This window comes from Mytilus edulis, chromosome 3 (genome assembly GCF_963676685.1).
Source record: "Mytilus edulis chromosome 3, xbMytEdul2.2, whole genome shotgun sequence".
Classification (NCBI taxonomy): Eukaryota; Metazoa; Mollusca; class Bivalvia; order Mytilida; family Mytilidae; genus Mytilus; species Mytilus edulis.
Window position 1 is genome coordinate 5,360,295 of NC_092346.1, and position 13,463 is coordinate 5,373,757.

At 33.4% G+C, this 13,463-nt stretch overlaps 1 protein-coding gene and 1 pseudogene across 1 annotated transcript; both read left to right on the top strand.

Annotated features, from left to right (window-relative positions):
* Positions 1 to 1,472: 1,472 nt before the first annotated feature.
* Positions 1,473 to 3,712, top strand: LOC139515678 (phytanoyl-CoA dioxygenase, peroxisomal pseudogene; annotated as a pseudogene).
* A 6,460-nt stretch (positions 3,713 to 10,172) lies between these two features.
* LOC139515679 (phytanoyl-CoA dioxygenase, peroxisomal-like) lies at positions 10,173 to 12,390 on the top strand. The gene has a single exon (XM_071305322.1). The coding sequence runs from the start codon at positions 10,242 to 10,244 to the stop codon at positions 11,223 to 11,225; it is 984 nt and encodes a 327-aa protein (XP_071161423.1). The 5' UTR covers positions 10,173 to 10,241; the 3' UTR covers positions 11,226 to 12,390.
* Positions 12,391 to 13,463: the final 1,073 nt, after the last annotated feature.

Sequence of the window (13,463 nt, forward strand, 5' to 3'; positions counted from 1 at the left end):
TTTTTATGGAAATATTCTTTATAAAGCACAAAGGTGTCAGTATTCACCTCAGAAACTTACAAAACCTTTGAATAGACTTATTAAGAAGGGATATAACTACGATACTGTTGTCAAGTCATTAAAGATTGCATATTTTGGCGTTAATATTGAGTCACTGATAAGGTCTTTGCATCGGAACTAAACACATTTATTCTAAAAACAGTTGTTGGCATGACACGGGTTATGTTCTTCTCATATATGTTATGATGGTATGATACTAAACCCCTAACGGGAAGGATTGTGCCTGATGTTCATATGATGAAATCATAATCTTTCAGTCAGTTTAATTGAAGTCTGGAGCTGGCATGTCAGTTAACTGCTAGTAGTCTGTTGTTATTTATGTATTATTGTCATTTTGTTTATTTTCTTTGGTTACATTTTCTGACATCAGACTCGGACTTCTCTTGAACTGAATTTTAATGTGCGTATTGTTATGCGTTTACTTTTCTACATTGGTTAGAGGTATAGGGGGAGGGTTGAGATCTCACAAACATGTTTAACCCCGCCGCATTTTTGCGCCTGTCCCAAGTCAGGAGCCTCTGGCCTTTGTTAGTCTTGTATTATTTTAATTTTAGTTTCTTGTGTACAATTTGGAAATTAGTATGGCGTTCATTATCACTGGACTAGTATATATTTGTTTAGGGGCCAGCTGAGGGACGCCTCCGGGTGCGGGAATTTCTCGCTACATTGAAGACCTGTTGGTGACCCTCTGCTGTTGTTTTTTATTTGGTCGGGTTGTTGTCTCTTGTTATCACTAGCAGTTGATGACATAGTATTTACAAAACAAGATGTAAAAAAATCAGCTAGAAATTCAGTTACAAAAAAAATGGCAACGCAGATGGGAAAACAGTAATGCTGGACGTCATTATTTCAGATTTCATCCTGAAGTTAAAAATAAAGTAAAAAAAGATTTCCCGTCAAAAAGAATGTACAACATAATCAACAGTTTACGAACAGGTTATTCTAAATTAAATGCATACCAATTTATAATAAACCAGCACATCAACTCGGAAACCTGTGATCACTGCAAACAAAAAGAAAATGTACAACACTACCTTTTTGAATGTGACCTGTATTCAGATGCCAGAGACAAATTATTCCATCAAATATACTTCATAACAGGACAAATTCCAACAGATTTAGACAATTTATTAACAATCAATTTGCCAAATGCAGAAAGTATCAATCAACTATTAGCGGAGTACATAGAGGAAACAAACCGTTTTAGTGGATAATTTAATACAAATTTCTTTTAATTTTTAATATTTTGTTATTTTTCATGCCATTTCGATAACCTAATTAACCATTTTTTTCTTATTTTTTTCACTTGATACATTTATATAATTCTATAATATTTTTAAAGCGCCACCTACAATATCTAAGTACAAAGGAGAAACTACATTAGTGATAATAATTTTACAAGAGAGGATAATTCACAAGAGAGATTACTCTGTCATCACGACAAAGATTAAAGATTGAGGACTGTTTTTATGTTCGAAGTCCAAAAAGAAAAATGTCAGCCCGACTGAAAACGCTTTTTGGTCACATTCAGGAACATAAGACCCCAACTGATGTCTCAACAGTCTTAACACATGCCAGTCCATACACCGGAATTTATAAGTATACTCTGAATTCGCCAAGGTTGACAGAAAAACAGAGACAGTTCTATGAAGATAATGGGTATTTGGTCATTGAAAAACTTGTTCCTGCGTACAGCCTGCAGAAGTACAGAGAAAGATTTGAACAGATATGTAAAAAGGAAGTTGTAGTACCTGGTTTGACTATTATGAGAGACATTGCCATTTCAAAAGATGAGTTTGTACCAGGACAAAAGGCAGTAACCAAAATCCAGGACTTTCAGTTAGATGAGGAGTTATTTGAGTATTGTAAATTGCCAGAAGTATTGGACTATGTGGAAGCTATTGTTGGAAGCAATATCAAGGCCATCCATACTATGCTGATTAACAAACCGCCAGATCCAGGTAGGAAAACCTCCAGACAACCAATGCACCAGGATCTTCATTACTTCCCAATGAAACCAGCGGAGAAGATCGTCTGTTCCTGGACTGCAATGCAAAAAGTCAATCGTGAAAATGGTTGCTTAGTTGTGCTTCCTGGTACTCACAAGGGTACACTTCTTCAGCATGATTATCCTGAATGGGAGGGTGGTGTTAATTTGATGTACCATGGTGTGAGAGATTATGATCCCAGCATGCCCCGTTCTTATCTTGAGATGGAGGCTGGCGATACAGTTTTCTTCCATCCTCTGTTAATACATGGATCAGGAAGGAACAGGACAAAAGGCTTTAGAAAGTCCATTTCATCCCACTATGCCAGCAGTGATATCGAATTTGCAGAACAAGATTCCCAGAGTACAATATCTGAGGAAGTACTTAATCTGATAGATAAACAGCACAAGGTTCCCAGGGGCAGCGTTAAATATGAGGACATATGGAAAAACAAAAGCCGTACTGTTAAAGGACACTCCGATTGGTAAAGTAACAGTTTCAATTTCAAAAGTGTTCGAGTCTAAATTATTCATGTGATACATGTACACAATGCAGGTGTGACTTTAATTTTAGTTCACATATTTATTATTTGGACATCATGATTCATATATTTATAATATAGTTATGATATACATGTATATTCGAAATGACATTTGATTGACTGAAATGAAATAAATGACTTGATTTATGTGTTAAATTGCTAGCTTAACTTTCATTTAATTATGTAAGATTTTGTACATATGTGAATTATTAATTTTTGTTGTAAATTTTAATTTATAATGTATGTGATCATTTGTATTATTATTTTTTCTAATGTGATTATTTTGAAATGTTTTTAATCTAAACATTGTTTATTTATTCTGCATATTCTATGGTTCAATGAAGAAAAGTATAGTTTTTTGTATTGATTGTTGAGCTTAAAATAGAATAGTGTTTTCAAAACTTTTTTGTTTGAACTCACATAAAATACATGTTATGTACTCATAATGTAGCTAACTAATTTTTCGATTTAGAAATGTGATACTTGCAAATAAAGATTTTTTCTGTGGCTGCGTCACCTGAGTTTGATATATATATAAGTAAAGAAGATTTTAAAAAAAATGTATATTTTCAAGATGAAACCAATATACCCCACTTTTCAAAAGCGTACAATACTATAGGTTTTATCAGATTAGACAGAAGTCCTGATTTTATTCTTTGAATTTAATATTTTATTAAAAAAACAAACATCAGACATGTAAGATGTGTGATCCAATTTTAAAATGTACATTATACAAATAAACTGACTAAACAAACAAATCTTATCAGTTTACATATGATATATAAATAACAAATAACTAATGATTTCAACAAATAGATTTATCATAATCTGTATTAGTATATCAAAGTACAAATATTGATTTTTTATCTATAAATATATGTGTAGTAATTATAAACTGATGAATTTTGTCTATAAAGTTTGATAAAAAAATGTGCAGTAGAAATTAAAATAGGTGAATAAGGATTAATTTCGTCTTTAGATTACATGTAAGCAGAATTGCTAAAAATCATACCTGAATATTTTTTTTAATTTTAACCATTGTAATATTTGATTTACTATAGCCATTGACAAATGATTGAAAAAGATTGTGATTCTTACATAATTATTAAAAATTATTTATTTTTGTTTGTTTTGTATTTATTTCCATTCACCAATCTTGGCAATATTGGTAGTAGGTGTCAAGCTGTTGTTGGAGACCTAGTCTTGAAACTGATGACAGAAATGAATCATAATGTCTGTTTTGATTTTAATGTCTTTGACCTTTGACCGTCTAATCTGATTGTGGACCTTGACCTGTGGACAAAAATGGTAGATGTGTGGACAAAAATGGTAGATGTGTGGACAAAAATGGTGAATGTCTGATTTTCTAATTTCAGAGGGTTTTGACCTTTGCATGTTCTGCTTTTGGTGTATTTTAACTGTTGAAATCTGTTTTGATTTTAGTCAATCTAACTAAGATTAAATCTCTCGACCGAGCATAAAAAATGAGCGACTGAGAGATTTAATTTTAATTAGATTGGATTTTAGTTTCTTTGAACTGTAGATGTCTTCTGGTTGTGGTGTCTTTGACCTGTGACTGTCTGTTCCCCTTTCGTGGGAAAAATTTGGTTGATTATATAGGGGATAATTGAAGCATGACTGGCGAGGGCCCCCTCTTAGGTCAGTCAGCGGTCCCCCCCCCCCTTAGGAAAAGTTCTGGATCCGCCACTGAAAATGGTGGATGTCTGATTTTCTAATTTCAGAGGGTTTTAAACTTTGTATGTTCTGGTTTTGGTGTATTTTGACTGGAACTCTGTTTTGATTTTAGTGTCTTTGAACTGTGGATGTCTGTTCTGATTTTGGTGTTGTTGGCCTCTGGATGTCAGAATATTTTTTAGTGAGTTGACTAGTGAATTGCTTTTGGTGTATTTGACCATATTGTTGACTAAACCATTGTTCTTCTCACTTCCACAAAGTTTTAACAAAATCAAAATAGACATCCACAGGTAAGTTATAGAAATCAGAATAGTCATCCGCAGGGCAAACACATAAAATATATTGAAACAGATACTAAAATGTCAAAGACTAACAGTTAAAAGATACAAAAATCAGAACAGAAATTTACAGGTCAGAGACATCAAGAGGTCAAAGACATCTTACTGTAAATTTAGAAATTATTGCGAGGTTTTTATTATTGCAAAAAATTCAACACAATTGTAAACGCAATAATTTAAACTCGCATTTTGAAAATTTATATGAATTAAACTGGACGTTTCTCATAATCGTAAAAATAACCAGATGCTCCGCAGGGTGCAGCTTTATACGACCGCAGAGTTCGAATCCTGAACAGTTGTGGCAAATATGGACACAACATTCAAGCTTGATACAGCTCTGAATTTGGATTGTGATTGAATAGTTGACACAACATAGGTTTCTGACACAGAATGAATGTGGTCAAAGAACTTAAACTTAAAAACTTAAAAGTTTTGAATTGGACATTGGACATTTACCTATTATGGTCCAATATTCAAAATCTAAATACATGGTTAGATTCAGCATATCAACGAACCCCAAGAATTCAATTTAGATGAAATCAAGTAAAGTTAAATTTTGGACCCTTTAAACCTCAATGTGGACCAATTTGATAACCGGGCCCAAATATCAATAATCTAAATACATGTTTGTCCCTTTGGCACATTCCCCATTTCCATTCTCAATTTGATTAGATTCAGCATATATATCAAAGAACTCCATATATTCAATTTTTGTTGAAATCAAACAAAGTTTATTTTGGACCCCGATTTGGTCCAACTTGAAAACTGGGCCTATAATCAAAAACCTAAATACATGTTTAGATTCAGCATATCAAAGAACCCCTAGGATTCAATTTTTGTTGATATCAAACAAAATTTAATTTTCGACCGCGATTTGGACCAACTTGAAAACTGGCCCCATAAGCAAAAATCTTACTACATGTTTAGGGACGACATCAAAAGATCGATGTAGGATAAAAAATAGTTTGGGGGGTGGGGGGGGGGTTAAAATTCTACAAGTTTTGTATATCTAAAATCGATTTTCACATATATCCCTTTTGGTAAATCAATTTTTCCCAAATTAAGTTAAGAGGGGGGGGGGGGGGGGGGGGGGGGGTTGTGAAAAAAACTATGTGAATTAAGTTTTTTATCCTACATTGAACTTTTGATGTCGTCCCTTAGACTCAGCATATCAAAAAACCCAAGGATTCAATTTTTGTTGAAATCAAACAAAGTTTAATTTGGGATCCCGATTTGGATCAACTTGAAAACTGGGCCCATAATCAAAAATCTAAGTACATGTTTAGATTCAGCATATCAAAGAACCCCAAGAATTCAATTTTAGTTGAAATCAAACAAAATTTAATTTTGGACCCCGATTTGGACTAACTTGAAAACTGGGCCCATAATCAAAAATCTAAGTACATCTTTAGATTTAATATCAGAGAACCCCAAGAATTCAATTTTTGCTAAAATCAAACTTAGTTTAATTTTGGACCCTTTGGACTTTAATGTAGACCAATTTGAAAACGGGATCAAAAATTAAGAATCTACATACACAGTTAGATTTGGCATATCAAAGAACCCAAATCATTCAATTTTTGATGATATCAAACAAAGTTAATTTTTGGACCCTTTGGGCCCCTAATTCCTAAACAGTTGGGACCAAAACTCCCAAAATCAATCCCAAACCTTCCTTTTATGGTCATAAACCTTGTGTTTAAATTTCATAGATTTCTATTTACTTATACTAAAGTTATGGTGCGAAAACCAGAAAAATGCTTATTTGGGCCCCTTTTTGGCCCATAATTCCTAAACTGTTGGGACTTAAACTCCCAAAATCAATCCCAACCTTCCTTTTTATTTTCGAAAACTCTTGCGACAAATTCAACACTTGCCAGACAGAACTGCAAACGTAGCTTCACATCTTCTTCTTGGACGGATTACCATTGAATCAGAAATACATAAACGAATTCTGAAAACTTTTGGAAATATCATAAGAAATGAAAACTCAATTGAAAGAAAATTAGCCATCAGACAGCTAGCAACAAAATCTCTACAATCTGGTAGCTGGTTTACAAAAACTGTTGAAATTGCCAATATATATGACCTACCGTCGCCATATGATATTATAGATAACCCACCCGGGAAACAACTTTGGAAAAACCTGGTAAATAAAACAGTCGGTGATCACTGTATAAAACAAATGATAACTCGAATGAAGCAAAATCAAAATCTACTCTGGCTCGCCTAAATTACGAAAATGTCAAAGAAGAGAAAATACATAACATTTGAAAAAACTGTGGCACTAATCCATATGCCATCACATCTGCCTCCTTTAAGGCAAAGTTAGCAACAGGGACAATATACCTGTAATATCATCGAGCTAAATTTAGCAATGGACATATATGTGTCGCCTATTGGCCAGTTATGTGCAGAGGAAGAAGAAGATATAAAATTGAGAATGGAAATGGGGAATGTGCCAAAGAGACAACAACCCGACCATAGAAAAAAACAACACCAGAAAGTCACCAACAGGTCTTCAATGTAGCGAGAAATTCCCGCACTCGGAGGCGTCCTTCAACTGGCCCCTAAACAAATATATACTAGTTCAGTGATAATGAACGCCATACTAATTTCCAAATTGTATACAAGAAACAAAAATTAAAATAATACAAGACTAACAAAGGCCAGAGGCTCCTGACTTGGGACAGGCGCAAACATTCGGCGGGGTTAAACATGTTTGTGAGATCTCAACCCTCCCCCTATACCTCTAGCCAATGTAGAAAAGTAAACGCATAACAATACGCACATTAAAATTCAGTTCAAGAGAAGTCCGAGTCTGATGTCAGAAGATGTAACCAAAGAAAATAAACAAAATGACAATAATACATAAATAACAACAGACTACTAGCAGTTAACTGACATGCCAGCTCCAGACTTCAATTAAACTGACTGAAAGATTATGATTTCATCATATGAACATCAGGCACAATCCTTCCCGTTAGGGGTTTAGGGAGCTACCATTTGATTTTTATGGGGGGCTAGGATGAAAAATTTTGTCCTGCATTTTTTTTTAGTTGTAATGTCTGTCCTGCCTTTTTATTTTTCACTCTATTCGGTCCTGCCTTTTTTTATTAGTTTATCCTGACTTTTTTTTACCTAAATTGTCATCCTGTCTTTTTTTTTGCAAAGTGTCTCATCCTGCCTTTTTTTTTTTTACTCAAAACTCCTGTCCTGCCTATTTTTTTCAAATTTCATCCTAGCCCCCCCATAAAAATCAAATGGTAGCTCCCTTAGTATCATACCATCATAACATATATGAGAAGAACATAACCCGTGTCATACTTCACTTCATATTAAAGTGCTCTAAGCTACAGTATATTAGAGATGATTTTCTACATATGATAGGCGAGGTATTGACAGAAAACCTAGAGGATCAGGATCTTATCCAAGAATTAATAACCAATGACGAACATTTGTGTCAGCTAGTTATTGACTGCTCAAAATTTAGATTTTTAAAATTAATGAGAATGCACAGATTAGAATAGAAACATTATCGAGAGGTCTGTGTCATCAACTATTCCAGCAACGGGCAATATTAATTGAACAGTGATTAAAAGCATGAAATACCGAACTGAAAAGAAGGGACATACCAAAAGATAGAACATTTAAGATAAAATAAGATAAGAAATTGTATTTCAAGTCGGGTTACATTAAATACAAACATAAGCTCTGTAGAGCTTTTTGCCGACATTAATAACAATAACAACACACATATTAAGATACATAAAACACACATATGAGACATACAAATTATGATAGCTATATTGCAAGTAAAAAGTTCATAAATAAAAAGCATAGCACATGCAAGCAAAACACTAAAACTGAAACATAAGCACATGCAAAGCAGAATGAAATAAATAAAGCAAACTAATTTCTATAAGCTACATGGAACAAACATTTAACACAAATAAAATAAAGGTATTAAGATCTGCAGGAGCCACACCTGCATGAGTTGCCATTCCAGTTGTTGATCATACTTTTAAACTGGTTTAGGTTTGTCTGTGCACGGATCGTGTCAGGCAACTCATTCCATAGTGTAGCTCCAGCATATCTTAATGAATGAAGGCCAAAATGTGTGGTTCTCACCTGTGGAATTTCAACAGTTTGTTGTTTTCTAAAAGTATAAGATACATTTTTAAAATTAATGATATCATGGAGATACACCGGTGATTCTTTATGTAATATTTTAAAAGTTTCTATTGCCATCATTCTTATGCGTCTTATTTTTAAAGAAGGTAAACCAGATTTTAACAACAGAGTTTCATAATCACTATCAAAATCTTCATATATGAACCTCAAGGCACGTTCTTGTATTTTTTTCATCTTTTTAGTATTACCCTCCCCACAAAAATGCCAAACCACAGGACAATAATTGAAATTAGACATAATATATGAATGATAAATAGTTAACCTTCCCAATTTAGATAGATGTTTTCCAATTCTTTTAAGAACATTTAACTGTCTTGATGCTTTTTTACAAATATCAGAGATATGAGTTTTAAACTTGAGTTGATAATCTATTGTCACCCCCAGGAGCTTTACCTCAGTGTCACATAAAATTTCATTTCCATCCAAATTGAATTTAATATTCCCACTTTTTGATTTATTCCCAACAGCAATAGCCTGAAATTTATCTGGATTAGCTTTCATTTTGTTATTAGCAAACCAATCAATTAAAACAGCACTTTCCTTTTCTAAAGATTTAACTAATCCATTTAGGTCTGGTCCTGAGTGTGACAATGTATTATCGTCTGCATAATTATACAGTTCATTTTCTTTCACAAAATTGAAAATGTCGTTTAGAAAAATATTAAAAAGCACAGGACCCAAAATCGAGCCCTGCGGTACACCTTTATAGATATTTTGCCAGGTACTAAAATATGCACCGACTTTTACACACTGTTTCCTATTTGATAAATAATTATCAATTAAATTAAGTGCCTCATTTGACAGGCCATATGCCTTCAATTTTAAAAGAAGTAAATTATGGGGTAAGCAGTCAAAGGCCTTAGAAAGGTCCATTAGCACAGCAGCCACATATAAATTTTGATCGACTGCTTTTTTCCAGTCCTCAATGACTTTTAGTAAGGCGGTGTTACAGCCATAGCCAGGTCTAAAAGCTGACAAGGAAGGATGAAATATTTTACTAAAATATTCTATTAGCTGTTGATATATGGCCCTTTCAAAGAATTTTGTTGTATAAAGTGTATTTACATTTTACCGTTTTTAATATGAAAGAAGCAACTTTTATATTTGAATGATGGATGACTTTTAACGCATACCAGAATAGTGTAAATATTGGTGATAGGGTCACATCCCCCAGAGGAGATAATTAATATCTCTTTGATAGTTTTAAAGGTTTTATCTTTTAAACATAATCTTGAGGATTTTAACCGTGAGTGATCATTACACCGATTCTAGGATTGGTGGTTCTCCTGACATAGGAGGGAGTTGCAGTACAGGTAAACAGGTAAACAGGTAAACAAATCAGGAAACAGACACGTATTGCTTTCGTTTTACAAACGTGCCAGTTGTTGACCTTGCACTGTTTATGTTCGAAGTCCAAAAAGAAAAATGGCAGCCCGACTGAAAACGCTTTTTGGTCACATTCAGGAACATAAGACCCCAACTGATGTCTCAACAGTCTTAACACATGCTAGTCCATACACCGGAATTTTTAAGTATACTCTGAATTCGCCAAGGTTGACAGAAAAACAGAGACAGTTTTATGAAGATAATGGGTATTTGGTCATTAAAAAACTTGTTCCTGAGTACAGCCTGCAGAAGTACAGAGAAAGATTTGAACAGATATGTAAAAAGGAAGTTGAAGTACCTGGTTTGACTATTATGAGAGACGTTGCCATTTCAAAAGATGAGTTTGTACCAGGACAAAAGGCAGTAACAAAAATCCAGAACTTTCAGTTAGATGAGGAGTTATTTGAGTATTGTAAATTGCCAGAGGTATTGGACTATGTGGAAGCTATTGTTGGAAGCAATATCAAGGCCATCCATACTATGCTGATTAACAAGCCGCCAGATCCAGGTAGGAAAACCTCCAGACATCCAATGCACCAGGATCTTCATTACTTCCCAATGAAACCAGCGGAGAAGATCGTCTGTTCCTGGACTGCAATGCAAAAAGTTAATCGTGAAAATGGTTGCTTAGTTGTGCTTCCTGGTACTCACAAGGGTACACTACTTCAGCATGATTATCCTGAATGGGAGGGTGGTGTAAATAAGATGTACCATGGTGTGAGAGATTATGATCCCAGCATGCCCCGTTCACATCTTGAGATGGAGGCTGGCGACACAGTTTTCTTCCATCCTCTATTAATACATGGATCAGGAATGAACAGGACAAAAGACTTTAGAAAGTCCATTTCATGCCACTATGCCAGCAGTGATATCGAATTTGCAGAACAAGATTCCCAGAGTGCAATATCTGAGGAAATACTTGATTTGATAGTTAAACAGTACAAGGTTCCCAGGGACAGCGTTAAATATGAGGACCTATGGAAAATCAAAAGCCGTACTGTTAAAGGACATTCCGATTGGTAATGTAACAGTTACATTTTCAAAAGTGTTAGTCTAAATTATTCTTGTGATGCATGTAGGTGTGACTTTAATTTTAGTTAACATATTTATTATTTGGACATCATATATTTATGATTTAGTTCTGATATACATGTACAAAAACTGTACACATATATATTCAAAATGACATTTGATTGACTGAAATAAAATAAATGACTTGAATTATATGCTAAATTGCTAGCTTGACTTTGATTCAAATATGTACAAAAAACAAAAAAATGATGTAGAGATTTTGTACATACATTGCATTTGTATGTAAATTTATTAATTTTTTCGTTGAAAATTTTAATTTATATTTGATCATTTGTATTACTATTTTTTATTATGTGATTATCATAATTATTTTGAAATGTTTTTAGTGTAAATGATAATAATATTGAAATTTATTTATTCTGCATATTCTATGGTTCAATGAAGAAAAGTATAGTTTTTGTATTGATTGTTGAGCTTATAATATATAACAGTGTTTCAAAACCTTTTTGTTTGAACTAACATAAAATGCATGTTATGTAGCTTACTAATTTTGCGATTTTAATTTTCACTTAGAAATTTGATATTTGCAAACAAAGAATTTTTCTGTGGCGGCATCACCAGTTTGATATTTTTTATAAGTATTATAAAGAAGATTCAAAGGTAAAAAAAACCCGTATATTTTCAAGATGTAACCAATATCCCCCTCTTTTTAAAAGCATACAATACTATAGGTTTTATCATACAAATAAAGTGACTAAACAAACAAATCTTAATAGTATACATATGTTATATAAATAACAAATAACTCATGATTTTATAATAACAAATAGATTTATCAGTTATCATGTACATGTACATTGTATTATCAATAAATACATGTGTACAGGTACATTTTACTAAATTATTAACTGATACATTTTTCCTATAAAGTATGAATATAAAATGTGCAGTATCATCATGATTATAGGTAATTAAGGACGACCAGACTTAATTTTTATCTTTAATTTAAGCAGTATTGCTAAAATTCAACCTAAATATTTATAAATTTGACACATTGTATATTTGATTTACTATAGCCTGATGATTGACAAATGATTGAAATAATATGTTCCAATAGATTGCGATTCTTACATAATTTATTAAAAATTATTACTTTTGTTTGATTTCTATTTATTTCCATTCACCAATTTTGACAATGTTTGTATAAGGTGTCAAGCTGCTGTTGGAGACCTAGTCTTGAAACTGATGATAGAAATGAATCATAAGTAAAGAGCAGACATAGAATTTTTGTGTCATTGTCCAACATCTGTCTGTCCTTTCTTGTGTTTTAAGCGCTCTAACATGTAAAATGCAAGATATTTATGAAATTTAAATCAAAGGTTTAATTACATCAGCAATGTCTTGGACAAGTTCTGAAAATCAGTTCCAAGTAAACATTTTTAAATGAGATATGCCCATTGGAAATATTTAAATTATATGGAAAATTTAATTGTAATCGCTCTAAAGTCTACCTTTCTTGTAGGACCGAATGAATATACCAGTATATCAAAATTTTATGTCAGCAATATGTCTAAAATTTTGTATCTAAAGCACTCACTTGTATACAAGTCTGACCAGATTGTTTAGAAAATGCATATCAAAGGTTTACATGTATATCACCAATGATAGACAAAGTTGGAAAATCAAAGACAATGGCCACCAACTTGAACAATCAAATGGAAGATGGCACATAATTTGGATAGCATGGTCAATACATGACTGCAGAGAAGATTGTCTATTCCTGGACTGCCAGTGGCGAATCCAGAAATTTTCATAAGTGGGGGCCCACTGACTGACCTAAGAGGGGGCCCGCTCGAGTCACACTTCAGTGATTCCCTATATAAGCAACCAATTTTTTTTCCAAAAAGGGGGGGGGGGGCCAGGCCCCCTGCCCCCCCTAAATCCGCCTCTGACTGCAATGCAAAAAGTTAATCACGTTGCTTAGTTGTGCTCCCGGGTACTCACAGAAATCAACAGGTGTTGGTTAAATGATGCCTCTGAAGAAACTAGAAACAGCACTAACATCTTTAACAGGTTGCATGAAGTGTCATCATAACTTTTAATTGAAATCTACAGTCAACTAATTTTGAATTGTCTGAGAGGGAAAACTGACCTTCCATAATTTGGCTGCTCTGTTTTTACCCTGTTTTGTTTTCAATGATCTTAAATGTTCACCTATATGGTTCTTGT

Excerpts from the sequence above, each read along its gene's own strand:
- LOC139515679 (XM_071305322.1), top strand. The coding sequence starts at position 10,242 with ATGGCAGCCCGACTGAAAACGCTTTTTGGTCACATTCAGGAACATAAG.